Below are 27,215 nucleotides of genomic sequence, written 5' to 3'. Positions count from 1 at the left end.
TCAATGACATCTCCTCTGTGTTTATAACCATAACTAAAGGTTATGTAATTAATTGTTTAATGACTCTCTTCCCTGTAATAATTATGAGTTTAGGGTCTGTGTCTGTGTTGTCCTTTACTTGTCTTTTACTGTATCTGAACTGTTGGTTCAATGCCATGAATAGTTATTCATTCTGCAACTATTAATTCACTGCCTGAGCTCTCTGCTCAGCACTGGGGAGCCAATAGTTAATAACACTAAGTTTCTGCCCTCATGGAACATTCATGCTAATGGGGTGAGAAAGACAATAAACAAAGCAGTAGGAATTCAGAAGTCAGATAGTGATCAGGGATATGATAAAGAACAATACAAAGTAATATTACTGGACAGGGGTCCCGGGAGGTCCCTCCAAAGAGGAGAATGGAAACTCAACTCCATCTCGGTGAGTTCTTGACTTTACCTGCTGAAAATAATTTCCAAATGGGTGATAAGCAAGGCACAAGCAAAGATTTATTTAAGGACAGAAAAGTGTGCACACCATAGGCAGAGTATGGGTGCCCCTCTCCTCCCAGAGAAGACAAGTAAAGTACCTAGGGTTGAGCTCTCTAATTAAATATATGATTTCCCAGGGAAGCAATACACAGGTTTTCAGTCAAGTGTCTTTGAAAATCAAGTCCACGACAATCATTAGATATTTGGGGTTCAGAATATTTCTCTTTGATCAAACAGTCTACCTATAAGTGATTTGAGTAGCACATTATGTAAGTCTTTGAATCCGGTGATTTTTAAATTATGTTTCTGTTCTAATTGATTTGTTAAATGCATATGCTGGAGGTTTTGTTCATCTAACTAAAGGGACAAATACTACTGGTCATGCTCCTAGAACTGGGTCTCTATCTACTAAGAGTTCTCTCTCTCTCTCTCTCTCTCTCTCTCTCTCTCTCTCTCTCTCTCTCTGACATTGTCTCACCATGTTGCTCAGCCTGGCCCCAAACACATGGGACTTGAGTGATCCTCCTGCCTCAGCATTCCAAGTAGCTGGGACTAGAGGCACACTGCCACAATGTTCTTATTTTTAAAAAGGATAGATGGAAAGTAGTACATGCTAGGCAGTGAACTAAGAAGTGTTCATTACTGTCACCTACAGTGAAAGGTAGTTTAGCTTACTGTCAGAAGTATCAGGCTGGGATTTTAGAGAAACTTTGGCTAAAATCTCAGTTCTACTTGCTAGCTGTGTTACTTAGGGCAAGTTGCAAAACTTCCCACCTTCTTAATTAAATGGTCTATTTAATGTGTAAACTGTCTAACAAGAATGAGGTGTTCCACATATGGCTAGGTTTCTGCTATTAAGCTAACTAACTTTGATTATAATTTAGCCTCTCAGGTAGATTTGTTTTATAGGGAAGCACTAATTACAGAATATGAGCATCCAATTTGCAAAACTAGACCCTTAACGTTTGTAAGAAATTAGTTTCCAGAATCCTTTCACAACTGAACATGTAAATAAAATAAAATATGGATCCGACATGGTCACAATCTTACTCCTGAGAATTCTATGCCTTCTAAACTACTATCATTCTACAGTAACTATAATTACATCTCATAAACTAGTATGCATTATAAAACAAATGAATTGTGTTTATTATTATCTGATATTGACAGCTAATTGCATTATTGAAAATTTAGTGGACTATGCATTGAGTCATAAACCAAATCTTCATACATTTCAAAGGATTGTTATTATTCAGAATATGTTCTATGTTCAAAACAGAAATACATTAGAAAGCAATAACAGAAAGATATCTAGAAATCTCTAAATGTTTAGAAAACAAACAATGTATTTCTAAATAAACTGTGGGTCAAAGAAGAAATCACAGGAAAATTTAAAAGTATTTTGAACTAAATGACACTAAAAACACAACATACAAAATGTGTAGGGTGGAGCTAAAGCACTATTTGGAAGCAAATGTTAGCCTTAAATGCTTATATTAGAAGAGAATAAATGTTTAAAATCAGTATCAAGTTAAGTTTTACATTGAAAACTAGGAAAATAATGGCAAATTAAACCCAAAATAGAAAAGAAGGAAGCAATAAAAAATCAAAGCAGAAATCAGTGAAAATTTTAATATCAGTAAAGAAAACCAATGAAGGGAAGAGTTGATTCTTTGAAAGAAGATAAAATTGATCACTAAGTAAACTGAGAAAAAAATATATAAGGAATCATAAAACTACCAACAGTAGGCTATCCATACTGCTTGTTAAGATCGTAATATTTCTCTCCTTGTTATGGGGCAGTGCAGCTACAACACAAGCTATATCTGTTTAGGAAGGGAGCGGAAACAGCAGCTGGCATTCAGAGCAACCTTTCCAGGTGAGTGGTACTGGAGAGGTGTGTAGGTGTGGGAGGGGTTGGGGGTGGGGGGACTGTAATATTTCTGCCAATTACCTTTCCCCACCCCTCAGCTAACAATGAGGCTTTGTCACCTATCCCTGCCCTAAGAACTTCAGATCTCCCCACAGTGCAGCAACTGAAGGGTTAAAACTTCACACAGCAGGAGACCTCCCAGGTCTGCAGGGCTCCAAGACAAGGTGGCCTTATACCTTGAGGCCTTAAGGCTTCACAGATCCTTATTATTTTCATCATCTCCACTAGGTCCAGGTACAATATGACAGGAGTTGACATTTTAGAGGGTCTCATATCCTAAGTTTTGATTCAGAAAAGGAATTTTCTGAGTTGTGGTGCTGGCTCTCTGAAGATTTTTTAAATGCCCTTTTTTGAGTTAATTTAACAACATGCTTTTTGATAGGAATAAAAATTCTCCAGATTAAGTCACTCATGACAACACTCTGTAGTGCAATAACTGCATAATATCCAAAGTCAGCTAGCAATAGGCAGTGAAGGAAAATCCATTACCAACTTCTGCTAGACAACATTGAAGCTGGGAAAACAGTTGATCTTAAACAAGTTAAGTATTTTTTGAGTGTTTTCTTTATATTTTTAGGACTGAAGAGAACAAGAATAATAACAAAGTGCATCCTACTTCAAATAAAGGTACATTTTTAAACTTATTTTTTTCAAGTCATATTACCAAATGGAGTAAGAGCACAGACTCTAAAGCCAGACTTCCTTGATTAGCATCTCAGCTCACGCGTACAAGCTATGTGTTCATAGGCAAGTTATCTTACTCTCTGTTCCTATTTTCCTCTGCTGTTAAGAGGGGATAAAAACAGTGTCTACCTGGATGGATTTTAATAGGATGTAAAAAGCAAATATTTTAAGAGTGCTTAGAACAGTGCTTGCACATAGTAAATGCTACATGTTTGTTAAATAAGTAATAAATACCTTAGATCACACTTATTATCATGACCAATCTTTTATAAAGGGAAAATTTCAAGTCTGATGTACATTTAAATGTAAGTCTAAGATGTGAGTAAGTATTGTTAGCCAAAATTGGCATAAACCTCCCTCCCTTTCCACTTTCACATATTCCCATTCCATGTTATTCCTTTTTCACAAGGTCACTGCATATTAAAGTTGGGTGCCTTGGATTGTTATGTTGACTAATCATTTGTCCTTAACTCTTCTCTCATCAGCCTAAGAACAAGAAAAGCAAGATTGAGGCCTATGTAATGAAACTCAGGCAATAAAGTTAATAGCTGTTCATGACTACCTACAGCAAAAGCAAGGTAAGCAGATAAGAGTATTTTCCTCAGTGCTGAGGTGCCAGCCACGAAGTCATTCCCCGGAACCGCACCCCCCCTCCCCCCTTTCTTCCTGGTTTCAGCAGGAATTGTGCCTTCTCTACTTGCATAAACACGTGCTACCAAACCTTCCAACCTTTAACTCACTCTTTGCCTCATATCTCTCATCTGTAAACTAGGGTTTAATTATGCTGTGAAATGTAATGAGTTAAAACATACAAAGTGCCTGCATAATACGTCTGTGTATAAAAAGGATGCCATAAACGTTAGTGTTATTATTTTGTGGCACTAGATTTTTCAGTTCGGTCATTGCTTTTCCACTAAGAATTTGTTTCAAAAAGTTGTAGGACTCAGAAAATGGGGCGGAGGAGGTGGGGAAGTTGCCTCCTGATTGGAAACCCAGTGGGGGTGGTTGGAAAAGTGGAGGGCCAGCGGGAGACACTGATACTGGCACAGAAGGGCAAAGTCTGTTCTGGATCTCCCAGAATAAACTTCAGCATGGGAATCCGCGCAGAAACCCAGTGATCAGCAGCTTTTGCACAAAGCGGTCAACAACTGAAGGTTTCCAAAACCAGCAGGGTCTGAAGACCTTTTGACCCAGGAGTAGCCACAGCGGGCCTCAGAACAGCCTCTACTCCAGTAAAGTTTCCCAGAGTTGCCTCGGCGGCCTTCACGCTCAGAGACACGCTGTTGCCCTGAGAAGTGTCTGTCTGTGGACTGCGCGGCCCTAGCAACCGCCCTGAGGGGCTGCTGGTCCTCCCTTCAGTCATACAAGTGACCAAAGGCCACCCCGAAAGCCACCAGCCTATCGAGAATTAGCACCCAAGCCGGGACTGTAGGGGCGTGGCTCGCGAGGAGGCCCCACCCGGCCATCCCCATTGGCTGAGGCTGCCGCGTGGGTGGGGTCCGCGCTCACCAGTCTGGGACCCGCAGCTCCGCCCCAACGCGGGTCCATGGGGACAAGAGGCCCAGGTGGGTAAGAAGCTAGCGCCTGTGCCCAGGAAGCCCGGTCCCCGGGCCATGGGGGGACAGGTGAGGCTGCCTCCCGGAGAGCCCTGCCAAGAAGGTGAGTTTCTACCCCGAGGCGGGAGAGATCTGGCAGCTGGATGGCCAGGGGACCAGGTGGGCGGTCCCGGGGTACCTGTGCAGACGTGAAAGATGTACCGACTCTTAACGCAGTCATTAGTGTAAATATTCACTTAATTGTTCAGTCAGTCCGTTGTGCCGGTCAACAAATATTTATTAGCGCTTACAATATTCTGGTTTCTGTGGGAAAGCCTGAGGGGATCAAGACAGTCGTGACGCCCACTGGGTCCCGCAGGCTGATCCCTGTAAACTACAGCGTGCTTAGTATGTGACGGAGAAAATCAGGATGCTGTGGGAAGACTCCCAAATTCCATCTCAGACGGAGGTTTCCTCTGATTCAGACTCGCTTCCAGAGGGCGAGGTAGACGTCACCACTGGGCAGAGGGCGTGCCCAGGAACCCCGCTGGAGTCGGGTACTGTGCCCTGTGCGGGCTCTGCGAGGGTCCGACACCCTGGGGATCGTGCGCCCTGCTCCTCCGGGAATAGCGTTGGCCAAGTCTGGGTTTCCTTCGTTTCCCTTCTTCCTTCGAGATGCAAAGGTCTCTAACCCTAACCCTGGCTTCTTACTCGCGTTGCAGTTATTTCTCTGCAGCTTACGGGGATAGCAGGATGGGAGAGGAAGCTGGGAACCCTGGGCACCCTTTTATAAGTTGTTCTCGCTGCCTGCTGGTCTGGGTTTACAGCCCCTACCTGAGCCCTGTTAAATCCTTGGGTGCGGTCCTTTGCACTTCGCCAGGTGTTCTCAACTTGAAAGCTTTCTATAGTTTCGACACAGAAGGCGCATGTAGCCAGGAGAAAAGTGAGGACGCTTGAGTTGGGGGGAGGGTGGTGTACACCAACTGAAATAATGGTTTTCTCGGCGTCACCGGGAAATTTACCTGGCGGTGACATAAAGACGAAGGTGGAGGGGACAGTAAGCCGAAAGGTGAAAACTATACTTTTGCAAAGTTGCTGGCAACTTTCTAGGTTTCCTCTTCTCTGGGCTCTTTCAGCTTAATTTTTTTTTTTTTTTTTTTTTTTTTTTTTTAGGAGGAAATCGGGGTGGGTTAAAACTGTGCTGGAAAGAAAAAACACACATAAAAACATGCGTAAAGAATCCACAAACTATTCAAAAATTGAAATTGGTGGTTACTAAGGCAGCTATATCCAGAATTATTTCCTAGATAGTCAGGTAGTGTGCCCTTTTTCTAAATAATTCCTAAACCAGCATGTCAGACTGTTACTAATATACCCACCCTTGTTTACTCAAGCTCTGTAAGTAAGAAGGGTGTGGAATTACACCCACTTGTTGGAACAGCCGGATGTTTTTTCCTGCTTTGCTCACACATTTAGTCCCAAGAAGAAATATTCAAGCTCAGTGCTTGATCAATACCTGTGATTAATTGTGGTAATTATGTAGAAAGCTGGTGGGAAAGAAGAGAGAAATTAGAATCCATATTTTCAGTCGTGAGAAAAGATTGGGCTTTGGCATTGGAGTCTTCCCAGCTAGAGCCTTTCCTCATCTGTAAAATGGGAAGGATTCCTACAGTTTATAGCTGTGGGCATAGATGCAGGTGGGATTATATATGAAGCAAGCAATTCTGAATCTGACATGGGGTCAACATAGACTCAGTTTTTCATTTATTCATTGATTCAAATAACAGATGAGTCCCATGGGCCAAGCACTGTCCTAGAAACTAGGAAAGGCATTTGCAATATGATCTGATCTCTGCTCTCATGCAGCTTACTATCCAACTGGCAGATAATATACAAGAAGCAGATTAACTAAAAAGTTGATTACCACAGTGGTGCCATGAATAATGAATTGAGGGCGTTGGGAATATTTAGACTGAGTTCTCAAAGCCCCTTAAAGAAAATGATATTCTAGCTGAGACCAAATGACAAAGGAGTCCATCATAACATCTAAGAAATTAAGGAACTGCATCTCTTTGAGAACTGGTGGAATCTCTTTTGTAATGATTAGGACATTTCCCATTTTTATGTATATGATCTTAAAAGTTCAAAATGTATCAGTGTTCCATGAATTTTATTAGACAAGTATGTCCATTTTACAGATATGGAAACCAAGGCCCAGAGAACTGAATATGGTTTTCATAATTATAGATCAAATCAAGCACAAAATTACTTGGGCTTTTATTTCTCCTGTGTTACCTACAATGGACTGAATGGTGGTCGCAGTTTATTGGTGTAAATGCCAACTTGTTGCAATATTATTCCTTAAATTCCTTTCCTGTCTCTTTAGTTTTTAAAACTTTTTTTTAATTTCAAGATTTTATCTTTAATGATATAATAATTTTACTAATGAACAGACAGTAAAGTGTGAAAACAGCCGCGCTCATGGAGGAAACCTGATAGACAACAGTCCTCCTAGAGTACGGAGCTCCCCACTGTGTTTAGAAATACAGGTTTTTAATTTTTTTAAAACAGATAGTAGCTTCTCAATTTTATTTTGATTAAATGGAGTAATGGGCATCTTACCAGTCATCAGTTTATTTACAAATCTACCTAATATGACATGATATCCCAATTTGCTCTAAGTTCTCATTCTCTTCCAAATTTGCTCTAAATTGTTCTTACCCTAATTCTGCTCTGAATTTGCTCTAACTGATTTCCCCTAACTATTCTGCTCTCCTTAATATTATTTGCTTGTTCTCTCACTAAAATCGTCGGTTTTATCAGAACAGAGGACTTTTCACCTGTCTTGTTCTCCGGACAGGGCTGATACAGAGTACTCATTAAGAATTAGCTGCAGGGGCTGGGGAGGTAGCTTAGTTGGTAGAGTGCTTGCCTTGTAAGCATAAGGCCCTGGGTTCGATCCCCACCACCAAAAAAAAAAAAAAAAAAAAGAATCAGCTACAGCTGAACAGGTGATAGTGCTCATAGCGCCTTGCAAGTTATGTGTTCAATAGCTATTTTGTTGAGTGAATCAATGAAATAAATATATGATATACAGTGTTGCAAAAAACATAATTAAGCTGTAAAAAGTGTGGGAGTATTATATAGATTGATGTGATGGAAAGTAATTGAGAGGATCCTTTAGACTGAGAATGCAGATTCTAAGGAGGTGACTTACACACATACATGCTAGGCAAGCACTCTACCACTGATCTACACCCCTATCCCCAGAAAATGACATTTCATGCTAAGAAGGAGCTAGCTATGCTAGCTAGCACTCTCTAATGGGCTAAGTAATCACTATTTTAAAAGTTTTAAGGTGAAAAGGAGTTTAGCCTATGAAAGGAACAGAAAAACAAAATTTTTTTAACCGAAGGGAAAGAGGTGAGACAGAGAGATGAAGGCAGGATGCTGCGGGGCCTTGCAGACTATGAGGGAGGATTTTGGAAGGAGAAATACCAAGATTCAACCTACTTTTCTACAGTTGGTTTCACCTGATCTCACCCTTTCCTACTCTTTGACCACATTTCATACCATCTCCTTTCTATCACTCCAGTCAGCCTGGCTGAGACAGTTCCTTTCACTTCTCAAGCACATTCCTTCTGTGGAATTTTTGCTTTTTTACCTAATCCTGTTTTCAAAAATGTATTCATTTATGCCACTTTTACTACTTCTCATAATGGTCTTAACATATATAGTTATCTGTCCATTTGTTTGTTTCCCCCACCAGAATATACAAGATCAGGATTTTTGTTGAATTCCTTGTATCCTCAGCTTCTAAAATCTGCCTGACAGAGAGTAGACACTCAATAAATAGTTTGAATAAATAAATAAAAAGTTGATTAATGTTGTTTCAGGGCTGAGTGAGAGGAAAAACAATGCAATATGATGTCAGAGGTTGGCAAGTTTCAGAGTATACAAAGCTGTACAGTATATGGTTAACTAGGAATTGAGGTTTTGTTCCAGTTGGAATGAAAAACCATGAAGGGGATGGGAAAGACTAAGCAGGGAAGGACTTAATCTGATTCATATTGACCAGCATTTGAGGATAAATTGTAATGAGCGTATAAAGATTTAATTCCATTTTTCCTATGCCACTAGGAATAGAGTTTACCATATTCTTGCTTTTGTGACTGCAGGACAGCTGAGGGTTGAGTGGTCTAGACTTGGTTCAGTTGGTGTCTCTGCTTCACATTGTATAACTAGCTAGGGTTGGATTTTTCAGGTGGAATGAGCTCAGGTCTTCTCCATATTTTTTCTCTGGGTGGAATTCAGGCTGAAGGAACAGCAGCTTCAGGGAATTATAGAGTTTCAAGAGAGTAAACTTAACCAAATAAACCATTTGGAGTCTATTATCACATCACCTCTGCTATCTTCTTATTGGCCACAAAGTCACTTCCAACCTGTCAGGAGATGTAAACTGTCACCTGAGACATTGGACTTTGGTTTATGGTTTATTTCATCTTGCAGTTTTGGAGGTTACAGTCCATGATCAGTCACATTGCTTTGGGCCTGTGGCGAGGTAGCACATCATGGCAGGAGCATGGGGTGGAGCAGAACTGCTTACCTAATCATGAGAAAGGAGTAGGGGGTGTGGGGGTAATAAGGGGAAGTAGTCTGAGTCTCATTTTTATAAGGGCATGCCTTCAGTGGCCCAAACAACTCCCACTAGGTCCTACTTTTCTCTCTCCTCCCCCATTTTTTGTGTGTGCTTGCTTTTATTAGTGTATTATACATACATCCATAGTTATACATAATAGTTGGGTTCATTTTGACAAAATCATACCTGCATTGAATTTGATTTACTCCACTGAAGTCCCTGATGACCCACTTTCCCTCCCCTCCTCCAACCCATATTCTTTCCTCTACTCTGTTTTTCTGCCTTTTACTCATTTATTTATTCATTTTAATTAGTTCTTTATAGACATACATAAAAGTGGAATTTACTGTGATATATTTGCACTTGCACATAACTTTGTCAAATCATTCCACATTTCCTCCCCTTTCCCATACCTCCTGTCCTCTCTCAATCTCCTTCTTCTTTTCCACTGATATTCCCTTTATCTTTGTAATATATGACCCATTGGTTTTTTTCCCTTACTTTGTTCTAACTTCCACATATGAAAACATTCAACCCTTGAATTTCAGAGTCTGGCTTATTTCACCTAGTATGATGCTCTCCAGTTTCATCCATTTACCAGCAAATGCTATAATTTTACTCTTCTTTATAACTGAGTAAAATTCCATTGTGTATGAATACCACATTTTCCTAATCCAACTCAGTATGATGGAAACACTTAGGATGGTTCCATAACTTAACCATTGTGAATTGTGCTGCTCTAAACACTGATGTGACCATATAACTACAGTATGCTGATTTTAGTTCTTCTGAATAAAGATTGAGGAGTGGAATAACTGTGTCATAAGGTGGTTCCATTTCTAGGTTTTGAGGCATCTCCATACAGCTTTCCAGAATGGTTGTGCTAATTTGCTGTCCCACCAACAATGTCTGAGTTGTCCCTCTTTCTCCACATCCTCACCAGCTTTTATTATTATTTGTATTCTTGATAATTTAGGTCCCACTTCTTAAAGGTTCCACCGCCTCCCAATAGCACCACCCTGGAGACCAAATCTTTAACACATGGGCCTATGAGCAACATCCAAACTATACCAAGGGAACAAGCATCTGCCCACGGGGTAGGAAAAGGGAGTGAATGCTAGGTGAATGATCAAATTATCACAGAAGACTAGATGATGAGATAATGGTTTCCTCTCAAACTGTAAATATCTCGCATGATTAAAAATGTAGTTTTATGCAATCACAGACATCCTAGAAACCAGATACTCTATTCCGTGTAATAAACTGAGCAATTTAAACTATTATTCTCTACATGTAAACAGTATTTGAGGAACTATTTAAAGCATCACATCTTTGTAGAAACACTAATACTTTAAAACCAGTTTTACTAGTATTTTATGTTGGTATTTTTCTGAAATGGAAAGAATACGGCCTGGGAATTAGCTTTCTTGGTTTTGGTTGTGGCAGTTACAGAACTTTGCTCATTTAAAATCTTTGCATCAGTTTCTTTAAAATATCTTCCAGCTATCAGTGCTTATAAGTTTAGAACTGGTCCATCAGCAACATGTATGAGTCAGTGAGATTATAAACAACTCTGGGAGCAAAGATAGATTATGATCAAAGCACAAAATTATGAAGATGTCTCTAGAAATATTTTGTCAAACTCCTTAAGGTGGGGAAAGATATACTCCTATAGAATATCTAACTTAGTTTTAAAATTTTAAAGGCATGTGTATAACCTATTACACCTGTAAATAGAAGGCACATGTTAATTTGAGCCATATGAAATGCTATTTTTGTAGGATCAAAAAACTTATTATCAATTTTATGATTCAACATAAAATGAGAGCATTAGAAAGACTCTTTAAAAGCAGAAACATCATAAATTACCTAAATGTCCACCAATTATAAAATAGAAAAATTAGTTGTAGGTTAATAATATAGTAGAAGTCTATAAAACAGTGGGAGAAAAAATAAACTTTGTGGCCACATGTATCAACAGTGACAAACCTCCAAACAAGTCACCAGATAATACATTCTACATGATTACATTTTTATGAGGTAGAAGAAGAGGCAAAACTGAACTATTTTGATGTGTCAAATAGAAAAAATCATTTGAAAAGCAAAGGAATGTATAAGAGAAAATCAGTATAGTTGTTACCTCTGACAGGTAATATTTTCTGTCTTAAATTGTGTGGTTGACACACTTGGTGTACATTGAATTGTTTTTCTTTATAACTGATACATATTTCCTAACTATTCATTACTTAATATTTTTAATTGGAGAGAGATTATTCACTGATATTGAAGAATCCAATAAGTATAAAAATTAAGGTAGTAATAAGTCTTATATTTGTTAGTCTGAAAACTACACCTATAACCATTTATTTGAATGGCTCACTCCCAACTTTCAAAAGAACAGATTGCAAAAAGACTGAAAGAGACTCCTATACAACTACATAGAAGACTATATTTTCATTAAAAAATGGTTATTTGCAAATAGAACACATCAAGGAGTCTTAATTAGCATAAAAAGTTTTATTCTGAAATATCACCCTCATGAGGTGATACAGGAAAAATCAAAACATAATCATCTAAATTCATCCAAAAGTTCTTAAATCCAGTTTTAAATCTAAGTATCAGGGTCTTTACAAGAAATGAAATTAACACGGGATGTAGCTCAATAGTAGAGCACTTTCCTAGCATGTGCAAAGCTCTGGATTAGATCCCCAGCATATTTTTTTAAAAAAAAATCTTAATCCATGGAGATGTACACCTGTAATCTCAGCTACTGAGAAGACTCAGGTAGGAGGATCCCTGGTTGAGGCCAGCATGGGCAATTTAGGGAGACCCATGCTGTTTCAAAAGGAAATAATCCACCATAGCATCACCCTGGGATGGGGCTGGAGTGTGTCCCAGCTCCAAGAGCCTGATTTGCAGCTGGTTCTGGCTGAGCTTGGGACCCTGTTCCAGATGTCAAAACAACAGGCCTATTGGGATTACCTAGTTCTTGAAGGTGGTGTTTCAGGAGGAGGCTGAAAGAATCCTCCAAAGCATTGCTTTTCTCAAGACACATGCAACACACGCTCTACCAGCACCAGGCTCTGTACTCCGTGATTTCATCCTGAGATCCATGGCTAAGTGTATCGTTTTAACTGGAACTTTCAATATCAGACAGAGCGGTTCTAATGTCAGTTTTGCCATAGTCCTGTGGTACCAGCCTCTGCTCAGTCAAATCATTGCTCAGTATTGAGAAAAATAATAACATCAATGAAGTTACACATGCTCCCTCCTGGAAGGAATATAAATTGGCACAGTCACTTTAGAGGGCTATTGACACTGTCTATTAGAATAAAAAAATAATATAATAGACTGTCTTTCTATGTTGATTAAAGTCTGGATTAAACGCCCCAATAGTACTTTGCTCAGATCCCGAGAAGCCGACCCTGATTTGAGATAGCTTTGATTCCTTTGAAACAGTCTCTGCCCACACCCCTGCTTCACCCATCCCTCCCCTGTGCCACTGCACACCCACCAACCCGCCATTCACTCCCTTCCTCCAGCAGTCACTTCTGCTCTGGGCTGTCTCCCTGACATACGCCCAAACATGGAGCAATCCAAGTCCTGGGACCTGTAGTCTGACAAGGTTTTATTTGTCCTGTCTTAAAACCCAAGGCATTCATTCACGTCTGCCCCTTACAATGAGAACTTGGAAAACGCAGCAAAGATTATTCACTCTCCCTTATCTCCCTCTGCCCCCACGTCCCCTAAAATGTCGGAAACATTTTGCTAGGTCAACAACTTAGAAGGAATATTGTTTTGCTGGAATGAGATCCACCCACCCTGGTTTCGGAGATGAAGTTTTGAAATGGTTATGTTAACTACATAGTAAATGACACAAATACAGCCATGGAATTCACTGGAAAGCCAGTTCCAATGTTTTCTCAGGAACGAATGTAGTCAAAGTTCTTACTGACAAAAATATACACACTCATTTCCACTCCTAGGGTTTAGATGAGATGAACAATAGGCAGAACAAGATTACTAACGGCTAGTATGCCTGAAAATTTGCAGCAGTTCTTATTCAAACAACCTACATGAATATTCTCCAATATTATAAAATATCCCTGAAGAAATAGAATTTTCCTTCAAATATTTAGAAGTTTTGACTCATAATTTATTTTGTATCTCCTAAGTAAAGTTAGTTCATTTTCAAATTCTTATGGAACAGTAGTCATGAATACCTTGAATTTGCCAGGTACTCTGATATACACCTGTAATCCCAACTTCTGAGGAGGCTGAGGCATGAGGATTGCAAATTCAAGGCCAGCCTCAGCAATTTAGAAAGACCCTAAGCAACGTAACAAGACCCTGTCTCTAAATAAAATGTAAAAAGGGCTGGGAATCTGGGTCAGTGGTTAAACACCTCTGGTTTCAATCCCTGGTACAAAAAGAAAGAAAGAAAAAGAAAAAAAAAAAGAAAGAAAAGAAAAGAAAAGAAACAATGAGAACAACAAAAAAACCCTTGAATTTATTTTTTTATGATTTTCCAGATAGTTATTTACTAACTTTGTATGTGGTACTATTCCAATGCCTTCATGATGCTTTGCCCAGGATGCCAGATCTACTTATGGAAGTTTTGTTGCTAAGACATTATTTGTTGTTGTTCATATGTCTTTTTCAGATTTTTGAGATGTAAAACAGTTTTTCATTGAACCCCAAAGTTATACTTAATAATTTTCCTTTGCCCTTTTTTGTATAGGGTAAATCAACCTGGGAGAATTTCCCTTTTTTGGAAGAAAAAAAAAAGTGAAAAGACAGAACTTTAAGTGACAGTGTCACCTTGTCAGTATCATTCAAGTGGCAGAGTTTGCAAAACTTTCTCACACACAGTAAATGTTTCTATTTTGTATTTTACTGTTTAGCCTTGAAATTGCAAGACACTTACAATAATAGGTCTGGTTCATTGACTTTGCATGCTTATTTGAATCTTATTTTTTTAAAAACCTATTCATTTTTCTATTAGATTCTGCTTTATTTTGGAGATTATTCTGCTTTATTTTTGGATTAGTAGACCTAAAATAAAATCTTTTTTTTTTTTCAGGAAAAGTTGTAGGGAAAATTAAATCTACCTTACATGTGTTTTCTCAAATATGCAGTCGTACTCTATCAAATGAGTTAACTGAATATCCTATGCTGGGGTAATTTATAGACCAGTGGGGTTGCTGTGCCCTCTCCTACATTCATGGGTCACAGCCCCTGCTTTCTGAGAGACAGGCTGGCTATGTGAAGCAGTGAAGTGACCTTGGGGGACTGTGATGAATTGTTGAGGCCGAGTTGGGTCTAATAACTGCTCACAGCTCCCGTAGGTTGCTGTTCCGGTGGAGCAAAGACCCAAGTATTGCCAGATCTTCCAACTTACAAGGATTCCAAATTTTCATGTAAAACCTCTCATTTTTACCACTAAACAAATTTTAAAATCGTTTTTCAGAACACATGGAAACCAAATCAACAATGTCCAGAAGTCTGTGGACCCCCTGTTAAGCACTGTCCTGCTCGCAGTAGAAAAAAAGTATTTCTGTACCGTCCACTCCGGTCTGTGTTTCTTGCAGAAAGCATTAATACATTTCCTTTGCATTGTTGACATTTCTCTTTCCTTTTGCCAGGCTATGTGCTGTCTCTGGTCTGTCCGAACTCCTCCCAGGCTTGGTGTGAGATCACAAATGTGTCACAGTTTCGAGCTTCTTCCGTCCTTTACAGAAACCTGAATTCCAACACAACCAACTGGAACATTTCAGAAAATGTAGAAAACAAATACAGTCTTTATGTGGGCTTGGTGTTGGCCATATGTTCTAGTATTTTTATTGGTTCCAGCTTCATTTTGAAAAAGAAGGGCCTCTTGCAACTGGCCAACAAGGGTGTTATTAGAGCAGGTAAGGAACACATGCAAGTAATGAATCCAAGTTGCTAGTTGCAGAAATGGTTCCATTGTGAGACCACAATGCTACAGTCATAATCATTGACTCTATTTATCTAAGCCTGTGTGTCCTTGATTGAGCCAGCTGTCTCCCCAGCAGTCTCTGTCCTCCTACGTAGGGTGACTCCTGCTACCTCTCCAGCTCCCTCCTATGCCACCCTCTCACTCTTCTCTCCAATTCTTGGAATAGACAAGCTCTTTCCCCCCATGAGGTCTTTTCCATTAGCCCAATACTCTCTGCTCCCTGCCCACTGAGCTGACTCACCCTCCAGACTTTGGCTTGAATTTCACTACCCTGGAAAGGCCATCCTGGGCCATCCAGTGTGGGCAGGTCTCCCTGCCTGCATCCCCTGCTACTCTCTATCAGTCATTGCACTAACAGTCTCCTTTCTTGTGGTTATGTGTGTATTGTTTATTTACTTGTTAACAGGTTTACTTGTTTGTTGATGGTAGATTCGCAAGAGAGGAACCTTCCTTCGTATAATGTTTGATATCTGATATTTGTTAATCACTGAATAGAAAGCAATAGAATTAGGCCACTATTTATAGTGACTTTTCAGATGCTGAGTAAGCCCAGCCCGACTATCCTTCGATCATGAATCTTCTCTTCCTTTTCTTCAAGTCCTAAATTAAATATTTTTCCAAGATCCATTACATATTTTTCTGAGATCCATATGGAAAAATAAGTCAGTACAAATTATGCAAACAAGTTTCTGAAGGAGTACTATTGAGAGGATATTTGTACCTTCAGAAAATAAACCATACTGTATTGGTATATAAAACAATTTAGCACTGGCATTAAAACAGGTATAGTGATAAAGATTTATTGAAAACTTATAGGTGGATCCAATTACATGTAACATTTTATTTATTTTTTACAGATAACATTTTAATATATACTTTGTAAAAGTGATATTTCTGACAAGTGATAAAAATGAATTATTAAATTAAGAATATTTGAGTCAAGTGCAGAAAAGTAGAGGAGAAAAATGTGAGAGATCTACTTTATACTATTTATCAAAATGAATTCCAGATCAGTTAGGGTTAAATTTAAAATGAAATAATTTTTCAAAAACCTAAAAGAAGGCCTTTTTCTAAACACAAAGATAAGAAAGAACCTATTCTATGTAAGGAAAAAGATTTTCTGAATTGGCAAAAGGAAAAAACACACATGCACACATATGCACACAGTGAAAATACCTTAGCTGAAACTACAGAGCAAATGATTTATCGGTGGGGGGAATTATGAAATTAACAAAGAATAGGTAGGTTTCATAATATAAAAGAGTGACTGCAGTCAACAAGAAAATTAGTGCCCTCACAGAAAATAGGCAAAGCTCATAGACAAGAAAAACAAATGAAATGCAAATGAAAAAGAAAACAGAAGAACTGTGAATGGTCAGTAAACATATAAAAGTAAATATTATTTTACAAGTACCCAGAAGATACTAAGTATGCAACTAAGGTTCAATATCATAAAATGATTCTAATTTTTTCATGTACAAATTTTGTAAGGAGAAAATTCTAAACCATAGTTAACTGTTTTGTAATTTATAGCATTCATGTCCTCTGTAGTTTAATTATAACAGTCATCTAGGTCAAATTCAAGGAGTTAAGCAAATAAAAACTGAGAAAGTTCCATTTTCTATAGAAAACATGCAACAATGCCTTCAGGTCACAGATTACAGCAGCAGAAAATCTTAAGGAGAGTTTTGTTTTGTTTTGTTTTCTTTTTTTTTTTTTTTTTTTCTTTTTTGGTCCTTTTCAGTAGTAGATTAGACAGAAGCTCAATGTCATTATGCCAAGGTAAAGAATAAGTAGAGTACTTCTGTCTAATGGTTGTTTTCCTTTTATGGACTAATCCAAACTTCAAAAGCTTTCATGCTAATCATTCTCTTCCCTTCAAAGTCCTGGAAAGGTAACCAGTGTAATTTCAATTTAGGATTTTATGTTTTAAATTTTAACTGTGACTAAAACAAAATATTCAGAGTTTATCACATTCAATGTCCATACCTCTGACTGAGATAAATGCAATGAACCTGATGATTAAATAAAATTTCCTATTAAAAAAAAAAACTATGTAGAAATCAAAAGTGAAGTGACATAATGGAAAGCTTTAAAAGATCTTTGGAAATGATCAAGTAAAAAAGCTCAAGGATTTTAGATTGATTGACTTGACCTTATGCCTCAACTTTTCCAATCATAGTTGAGTATCTTTCCCAGTTGTCAATCATTCTACCCTTCTAATTTGGAACCTAATTTTCATTTTTGATCTTTTTCTTAGGACAAGGTGGACATTCTTACCTCAAGGAATGGCTGTGGTGGGCAGGATTACTGTCAAGTAAGTTCTTAATGGAGAGAATCATGTTTACTAGTAAAATGATAAATTGATGACATGGAATTTTTCAAAATTAATTTTTCTTCCTGGCAAGGATGGAATTTAGGTCTAAAGGTTATGTGTGGATATAATGTATTGCCTTATATAGAAGAGTAATAACAACCACCATTGTTATGTGTGTATATATGTGCGTAATATATGGATTATTTCTTAGTCACCCCTACCCCCATACTCTTGATATCATCCTGGAATGGAAGGGGAAAAGTTGGCATTTGAAATATTAATATTTTCTGGAAAACTTCTGATATTTTCTTTTCCATGAGAACTGAAAAAAGTGCTTTCCTCCCATATTTTCCCAGCTCCAAATGTGAATCCATGACTATGCTAGCTGCATATTTCTCAGGAATGGGCACATTTTCCTTGCAAGGACCAAACATGAATAAATGAAAGGATCCTTTGGCTGTTGATGCTGCAAAAAATGGGAAGATGAGGGTCCTAGGCAGCTCCCTCCTCCCGGACTTGATTTCAGGAGGAAAGGAGACTTTGCAGCTATGAAAGCACTTTCTAAATGCTAATGTAGTGTCCTCAGAGAAGGAAGCCTTGTCCCCCTCCACATCCCCTGTTTCACCCTTGCTCTGGCCTTCTCTGAACTTCCTTAAATCCCAAGCCTGAAACCTCCAAAGAAAGGACACCATGAACTTCACGTCACTCACTAATCACTCTTTATGATTCCCTTTATTTCCCCAAACCAAGTAACACATTTCAGTATTTCATTATTTGCAAGATTCTTGTAGAAAGGAACTTAGGTCCATTTTCCTTAAAAAAAAAAAAAAAAAAAAAAAGGTGGAATCCAAAAGGATGATGAATAAAACAGATTTAAGTTTGTGTAGCCCTTTAAGGTATTTTCACATCCATTTCCTTACTTTAGTTGAATTAAAGTTAACAAGAACTGTACTGAGAAGATTCCAGATATGTGAATGATTCTCTTTTTTTCTCTTTCTTTCTTACATCCCTCAGCCTGTACTTGTACTTTAGAATGAAAATACAAGGAGAATATTTTATGACTGCATTTACAATCTTAAAACAAGTTGATGCTGTTGTTAAGAGACACCAGCATCATGGGACAAACATGGTACTTTACTCATGGAGTTGATGTTTTCCTGGCACGCTGTCTATAAAGATGAAAAAAATAAGCAACTTAACTTATTCCAAAAATGTTTAATATTCTGAGAAAACTACCATAATTTGTTTTTACTAGAGTAGTCCTCTAAATTGTTCTGTAAATTTAGAATTGTTTTATAGTGCTTTCTTTTTTTTTTTTTTTTTTTTTTTTGGTACTGGAAATTGAACTCAGGGCCACTCAACCACTGAGCCACACCCCTAGCCCTATTTTGTATTTTATTTAAAGTCAGGGTCTCACTGAGTTGCTTAGTGTGTTGCCATTACTGAGGTTGGCTTTGAACTCAAGATCCTCCTGCCTCAGCCTCCTGAGTCACTGGGATTATAATGCTTTCTTAATGTTGGATCCTCCTTTAGGTTGGTGGGGGTAGGGGAGGTTATCAAAGCAGCCAAAGAAAGAGAAAAAGAAAAATAGGCACTCCCTCTAGTCTGCACTAGTGTTCTTTTATCCCTCTACAACAACCATTTGCTTGGTGTAGTTTGCCAGCATGAAATACTACATTATCTGGGCAAGTGTCCAGTTGTGATCTGTGAGAATTATTTGGCTCCAATACAAGAGTCCAACTCTAGGCAGGATTCCCTTCACTCTAGGAATTATTTGCATCACATCACCTCATGAAAGTCTGGAGTTTCTCAGATAAGAAAAAAGATGACATTCCGGAGCACATACTTAGAACTTAAAAGCAGCTGCTTTAGATCTTCCTGAGCTATTGAGCTTCTGTTACTTGCTTGTAGATCATCTGTAATTCAAGATGCCTGATGTCGTGGGCCTGGGGTAGGGATTTCTTGGCTCCCTGCTAAGTCAACACCAGCTCTCTACAAAGCCTTCTAATTTTACAGATTGTCATTGTTGTTGTTTATTTGCCACAAATAGATATGCAAGAATGTCAAGTAGATGTTCTTGAGCAAATGGAATAATTCTCAGATTACTCCAAAGCTACCTCTATTAGAGTTCATCAGAGTGACCAAATATGTTTTCAGTACTGAAATAACTAAAATCAGTTCTACTAAAAGTCATTTAGGATGTGTATTCATCTGTCACCATTAGTTGAGCTTATATCACCAGGTAATACGAGTTTATCTGAATCCCTAATACCAATCTCTTCCCACTCTCCATAAAAAAAAAATTAAATCATTCATTTTAGCTAGGTCTTTGAGTGTCTTTGAGATGAAAGTGCTGTTTTGCAAGGGTCATTTGTTTTTCTCTGCTGATAAATAAATTCATCATATATATTAATATTTCTACTTGCTTTCTAGTGGGAGCAGGAGAGGCTGCAAATTTTGCAGCTTATGCATTTGCACCTGCCACCTTGGTCACCCCACTGGGAGCTCTGAGTGTTCTTATAAGGTAGGTGAGCAATAAGGAGCTTGGCTTTCTATAGGTATTTTAATAACAAGGCACACTTAAACCATAAGAAACATTGCTAAATATACCACAAAACAAAACAAAACAAAAAAAGGCTGAACCAAACTAGGCTCTGAAAGCATTAAAAAACTCAAAATAATTTCTGGGACCCCAGGGAAGCTTTAAACAAGTCACTTAATCTTAGTTTCCTCATATGTTAAAGAGGGATAAAAAATGTTTTTTCTTGGACTGTGGGTGTAGTTGGAAGTAAAGCCCTTTAGCATGTGCAAGGCCTTGGATTTGATCCCCAGCACTGGGGGAAAAATTCTTGCCTAAAATTAAAAAAAAAAAAAATATATATATATATATTATATATATTATCACAAAATAATAATTTGAGAAGACTAGAAAAAAGCAGATATAGGAAGAAATAGATTATCATATTATCATTTAAAAAACAATGAGAGAGTGAGCTTGGTTTGTGACAATTCAGTGAAGTCTAGCAGAGTTTTGTGTATTTCTGTTTTTTTAACTCTGACCTGAACAAATTGGCAGAGTCCTGTTAATTCTTTCTGTTGTCATAGTGGTTAATGACTATAGAGGACTTTCAACTCTCACTAAAATGCTGTGTCATCTGCTCTATACTTCTGTTTGAAGACCTGGTAGATTCTTTTAGTGCTGAAAACAGGAATGATTTTTATCTTTTGTAGTGTGTGGATCTGATGTTTCTGAGTTGGTCTGTATTATGATCCCAAATGAATGAATCCAGTGAGTCCTTGCACTATTTCAACTAAGTTTTCATTCATTATCAACATTTACTAGTAAACTTGTGATTGGGCCTCACCATTTATCTTCACCTTCTTTATTGGATTGTTATGACAATTAAAAGAGTCAATACACATAAAGCTCTTAAAAAACACGTCTATGAAATGAATAGCTAGTAAGTTTCCACCAGGACTGCAGTACCACAAGTGGCCACATGAGGGAGACTCTAGGCAGGCACCTAATACTTGCCCATAGGCTTTGTGGGTAGATGAGCACCATTTTCATTTGTGCAAGTGCCTGGGCATCAGAGGAAGGAGGAAGGCATGCTGAAACCCCCAGTAGGTCTACCAGTGAAGGAACAGGACGGCATACTCTGGTGTCATCATGTTAGTGCCAATTTGAATCTTCCTAAGTTCAAGGCACTAATAACAAAGTATTGGGAGCATTGGATAGGTGAAAGTGTAAGGCAGTAGCAGGTAATAAGGAAGCATTTCAATATTTTTACAATCTCCATGATTGTCCTGGTGCTTACTAGCTATCAGCCCTAAGCAGAGCAATTCTTCTTAGTATATACATCCTTCTTTGAAATTTTGATAGGCACACACAATCTAAGTATACTGGTTGAGCGTCCTTAGTCCAAAAATCCAGAATCCAAAATGCTCCAGAACTTGAAACTTTTCAAGCATGGACATGATGCCACAAGTGGAAATTTTCCACATGTGACCTCATGAGATGGGTTGAGTAAAAAGGCAGGTACACCAAAATATTGTGTGAAATTCCCTTCAGCCTACACACACAACATATATATGAAACATGAATGAATTTCATATTTAGGCTTAGGTCCCCTCCCCCAAGACATCTCATTTTGTATATGCACATATTCCAAAATCTGAAAATCTGTAAAATCGGAAGCATTTCTAATCATAATCATTTCAGATAGGGATATTCAATCTGTATCATGTCAATAAGCTGTGAAAGACCTTTGGTTTTGCTTGGCTTTACAGGAGAAGATGTTACAATTGAAAATGAATCAATCAGGAACTCTTAGAAGGTCGGGGAATTGACAGGACTATAAAAGTCTGTGATAACTCTTCAGATTTAAAAGCAACAAAGCAGACTTGATTGACCATCACTTCTGAGTTTAAAACTAAACCAGATTTTTCAGTACATGTCAAGACAGTTTACTGGGATACAGAGTGGCAGGTACCTACTGGACTTCTGAGCTGCTATGGAATCAAAAGAGAATTCAACCATAGTGATTTTACTTTTTTCTCTCCCAACAGTGCAATCTTGTCTTCCTATTTTTTAAATGAGCATTTGAACATTCATGGGAAAATGGGCTGCATATTAAGTATATTGGGGTCAACCGTGATGGTTATCCATGCCCCACAAGAAGAGGAAGTCACTTCTTTGCATGAAATGGAAATGAAATTGAGAGACCCAGGTCTGTGGTTCAGTCTAAAGAAATACCCAGAGTCTGTTCCTTTTACCTTCCTCATCAAATGATATTTATAACAATATTATAATAGGCTTCCTACAAGTCTTCTTGTGGGTTGTGAGACACAAAAAGTTTTGCTTTCTTACAAGTCTTCTGAAAAGGAGACAATTTATTTTTGTGTTCATGCTTCCCCTCTACACAATGAAAAGGAGAGAGGGGAACAGTGGGGACAAAAGATGTATAGTTAAACTCAAAGTTTTGCCATTTCCTCCCTAAATGAAAATAAAAAGGTCAAGACTTGCCCTACCTCACAGTATTATTGGCAAGATTCAAATGATGTTGGTAAACATCCTTTATAAAATAACGTGAATAATGCAATTTGTTGTTACTTTTAATTAATCTCACTTCTATTTCTAAAATATCTATGCTCTCAAATTCAGAACTAACAAGAATGACATGATTCTGTTAACATTTCTGAAATCTAATGCTTTTCTCTTCCTGACAGGATTTATTTCCTTTGCTGTGATCATAACTGTGATCTCCTTGGTGCTCATTTTGATTGTGGCCCCCAAGAAGGGACAGACCAATATATTGGTCTACATTTCAGTCTGTTCTCTGATTGGAGCATTTTCGGTTTCTTCTGTCAAGGGCCTGGGAATTGCCATTAAGGAACTATTAGAATGGAAGCCAGTTTACAAGAATCCGCTGGTCTTTGTTTTGCTGGCTGTACTTGTGCTTTCAGTGACTACACAGATTAACTATCTCAACAAAGCACTGGACACTTTTAATACATCTCTGGTGACCCCCATCTATTATGTGTTCTTCACCTCCATGGTAGTGACTTGCTCCGCCATCTTATTCCAGGAGTGGTATGGCATGAATGCTGGAGATATCATTGGGACCCTGAGTGGGTTCTTCACCATTATCAATGGTATCTTCCTTCTACATGCTTTTAAAAATACTGACATTACCTGGAGTGAACTGACATCCTCTGCTAAGAAAGAAATCCTTTCTCCAAATGGCAACGAGAACAGTTATGTTTTACTAGAGAACATAGAAAGTTCAACCCCAGGATATGATGATGATGTTACCTTGTTTAGCAGGACTGAAAATCAAAGTCACCATAAAACCTGAATTGTAAACAACATTAGACATTCAAAGAGAAGAAAGAAGACTTATTCTCTTATTCTGGGGGAGTTAATATTAAAGTTCCAATACCTTAGATGTAAGTCCACATTCCATCAAATTTAAAAGTCAAGATCTGATATCCTCCCAAAGACTTTTCACTTCTGCGAACTTTGAAATATCCCTTAAGCCTAAAAGAAGTCAAGGGGTCATGTTTGTCTCAGAATAATCTTTTTTCTTCTGGTCACAATAGATTTGGCTCTGCCAGGTGGCTCTTCATTTCTTTGGTAACTACTCTTAGATTCACAGTAATTCATAAAATTAACTGTATTCTGATAAGCGGAGTACCAATCACCAGGCTCTGATGAATCATAATCTCAAATTATTAAAACTGAGAGAACTCTGGTGCTCTGACCTCCCTTCTGAAACTGTCTTCTTTTAAAACTGGATAGCAAATGGGCAAAGTATTACAGAAAAAAAGAGGCCTGCTTTGGACTCCTTTCCTACCTAAGCTAAAATGCACAAGACACCCCGCCCCCAAAGAAGAGCTTATGAATTGCAATTTTTTTCGAATGTCATAAGGACTTCATTACCATTAAAAAGGGAAGACTGTAGGAAGGAGGAGGATACTTGAGACCTCTGGTAAAAGAAATTTTTTTTCTTTTCACATAAAAACGAAAATGATCATTTCCACAGATTCTTTTAACAGAGACCCTGATGACAAATGACAAAATAGACTTTCTGGAGAAGTAAAAGTAAAATCAGCTTTGGAGTGACTTATGTTCATTTTGTTACTTTCTTTAATTATTTTCCAAAGGTTATTTTTGTATTGACAACAAATTTTTTTTGTAAAATCTATGTTATTTTAGGATTACATTGTGCCTTCAATTTTTCTATGATGTTTTATCCTAAAAGGTGAGTTTTAGGCTGTTTTAAAACAACTAAAAAAATCTTTTCAAAAAAAATGGAAGAAATTATGCTAATGGTTCTCTTGAAATTTGGTACTTTCACCCTTAGTTAGGAAATTGTGATCAGTTACTAACTTCTCAAAATAGGCCTATCCTACCACAAGTACTAGACTGCTTTTTCTGCTAAATTCATCCTGACCATGTTTTCCATGCAGCTTATTGATAAGTGTTTTGGGAAAACAGAAGGGAGAGTGAACTTGCTGGAAAATCAGGAAGACCTCAGAAGCTACTGCAGGGAATATTTTTTGCGCAGTAAAACTTTCATTCAATTTTCCCATCTCATTCCAGATTCATGACAGAAATAATGTTTTGGGTTGTTTTTAGTGTTTATAGACAGATTTCTCCTCAGTTCTCAATTTATGGAAAAGACATTGCCTCTATTAGTTCTAAACTAAACTGATTTCTCTGAAAACAGAACAGAAACCCTGACCAAAAATTTGCATTTGAAAATAAAGTTTTAGGTTGACTGGATTTTTTTTTTCAAACATCATCAGTTTTGCTTTGGCTTTTGAGCCAGGGTAATAATAGTAACCTGTGCTTTCAGAGTTCTGTTAAGCTGACTTCAGCATTTCCACAGTTCTGCTGAACTGTGACTGACATTCACTGGGATGACCTGGGATGACTACCAAGTCTTAAAAGTGCTTTAGAGTCTTCAACATAGTTTAGTGTTGAGTGCAACTCAAGGTGTTCTAAATTTTTAAAAATTCATAATCCATGGAAGGCCCATGGGCTGATACCTCAGGCCAAACGTGTTTACTCTGCATCGCTGGTTGGCTTTACCTGTATATCAGCTAGATAAGCTATGAACACAAGTTTATATGGAAAGTATCTTCTGACAAGATAACGTGTGAAAAATTGTAGGAATTATTTTAACATTCTTCTTTTTGTATTGAAAACTTCATTGGTTTCTCCAGGACACCTTCTTGGTGAGGAAATTAATGGCATTTTTCTTGACATTTAACCTGAGGCTGTGGTGGTTCTCCACTCTAATGAATTTAAATGACATTTATTAAATTCACCTGTTACTTGATACCTTAAATGCCAAGTTTTACCCTTGGTACATTGTGCCCAGGTCAAAAGTTCCTGGAACACAGGGATCCATGTGTACCTGGACTGGAAAATGGTTTGGTGTTGACATATATGCCCAGGAGGAAGACTGAGAACCATTTAATGAGTTGAGTATGTGGAGAAACAATGAGCTATTTGAAAATCCCTCTTTATAAAAATCAATGGTGGGCATATGCATTGAAAAACATCAAAGTGTTGCTGCAAATCTAACACAAAAATTTATTTTTTCCCCCAAATAAGAAGATACTATCTATGGAAGAGTAAAATGCTGGATTCTTCTATGAATACTATGTTAGTCTTAACTGGTTGTTTTATATACATATGTATTTTAATAAATATCATCACATAGGTATCTTAGGGTTTATTATATGAATATTAGTATATGTGTTGTTAAGGATTGTAAATTAGGTGAGTACAAGACAATTTGAAAGCTTTCCCTAGTTCTATAAAGTTAACGGTTTTATTTTGACTTACAATTTTACTCTTATGTCAATGGTTAGTGATTTTATTTTTAGTTCAGACTATAGGGTTTATAAAACCCTTTAGATTTAGCAATATGAAATTAAATTAACCCCTATTTTTAAAACTATTAAGTCAAATACATGGAAGGTACCTTGTATCATGCTGAATATATAATAGGCACTTGAGAAAATTCAGTTCTCTTGGAATCAAAATTTTAATTCTCACAGTCTTATTATTGGAGAGGTAAGGACTGCTGAATGCCAGTTTTTGCAAATCCCTTATATGTCACATAAACTCATTTTCAGTTATACAAGTGAAAGTACATTCCATCATTATACTATCTCAATACCAGTACAAAATTAATCCAACATTTTATTTTTCTTAATAAAAGCCAGTAAACTGAACTTAATGCTATTTTTACCTCCCAACAAAGCTTTGTGAAAAAATAATTTATATGAGTATATGTGAAATGTCCTCATATTTTAAATAAATATAAAATGTTCATAAAATGTATATTTTTGAAATGTTTATAAATAATGTTTATTTTAGAAAGTTTATACCTTTTAAATTGTTCTGTATATTTTTCATTTGTAATGAAATAATGTGGTTTAATTATGCTTTTTAAAGTTTATAGAAGGTATGCATATGTAATGGTGAGGATATCCTTGTTTTGAAATTAAAAGGGAAGTTCCAAGGTCAAAAGAAAGTCTGCACTGACGTTTATTTTCCTTTTTCATTTTCTTGAAAATTGAAATTTGTTTTTAGAAGGCTCTTTACAAAACCATGGGACAACAGTTTTGGCATCTTATTCTTCAGTGATTTTATTGAGTAAGTCAAGAGTTGAAAGCAATCAATATAATGAAGTCTCCCCTCTGTCAGTAATTTTTTTTTTACAAAAGAAAGTACAACCATCCATTGGTATCTCTGCAGGAGTTGTTTTCAGGACCCCCTGCAGATGCCAAAACCTGCAGATTTGCACAAGTCCCTTATATACAATGCTGAAGTATCTGCATATAACCTGAGCACATCCTCCTCTATACTGTAAATCACCTCTGGATAACTTATACCTAATACAATATGCATGCCATGTAAATAGTTTGCCCTGTTTGGGCTTGAACTCAGGTTTGAGAACAACTCCCTGATTTATTTCCAATTCAGAGAAATGAGTTGTCTAGAATACAAGCAAGGGATATCTATTTCATCACCATTTCATAAACGAGGAAACATACTGTACCGTTCCTTGAATCAGTTACTAGAATGAGGACCACACGCAAGCCTCCAACACCCCAATGGCTGAGTCTAATGGATT

The 27,215-nt window shown here is 37.5% G+C and overlaps 1 protein-coding gene across 1 annotated transcript; it reads left to right on the top strand.

Moving 5' to 3' along the window:
* Positions 1–4,490: 4,490 nt before the first annotated feature.
* Positions 4,491–25,675, top strand: NIPAL1 (NIPA like domain containing 1). Its single transcript, XM_079153928.1, has 6 exons — positions 4,491–4,747; positions 14,908–15,174; positions 17,503–17,559; positions 19,993–20,083; positions 22,129–22,289; positions 22,789–25,675. Exons 1-6 carry the CDS (start codon positions 4,702–4,704, stop codon positions 23,415–23,417), a joined length of 1,251 nt encoding a protein of 416 aa, XP_079010054.1. The 5' UTR covers positions 4,491–4,701; the 3' UTR covers positions 23,418–25,675.
* The last annotated feature ends 1,540 nt before the right edge of the window (positions 25,676–27,215 follow it).

This window comes from Sciurus vulgaris, assembly GCF_902686455.1.
Source record: "Sciurus vulgaris genome assembly, chromosome: 9".
Lineage (NCBI taxonomy): Eukaryota > Metazoa > Chordata > Mammalia > Rodentia > Sciuridae > Sciurus > Sciurus vulgaris.
The sequence above is the reverse complement of the archived record's forward strand: the minus strand, read 5'-3'. Positions and strand labels throughout refer to the sequence as shown.

Bases quoted from the DNA above. Each gene is read 5' to 3' on its own strand.
- NIPAL1 (XM_079153928.1), top strand. From the start codon at position 4,702: ATGGGGGGACAGGTGAGGCTGCCTCCCGGAGAGCCCTGCCAAGAAG. The intron at 4,748-14,907 runs GTGAGTTTCTAC...TCCTTTTGCCAG, and splicing joins CGGAGAGCCCTGCCAAGAAG to GCTATGTGCTGTCTCTGGTC. The intron at 22,290-22,788 runs GTCTGTGGTTCA...TCTTCCTGACAG, and splicing joins AATGAAATTGAGAGACCCAG to GATTTATTTCCTTTGCTGTG.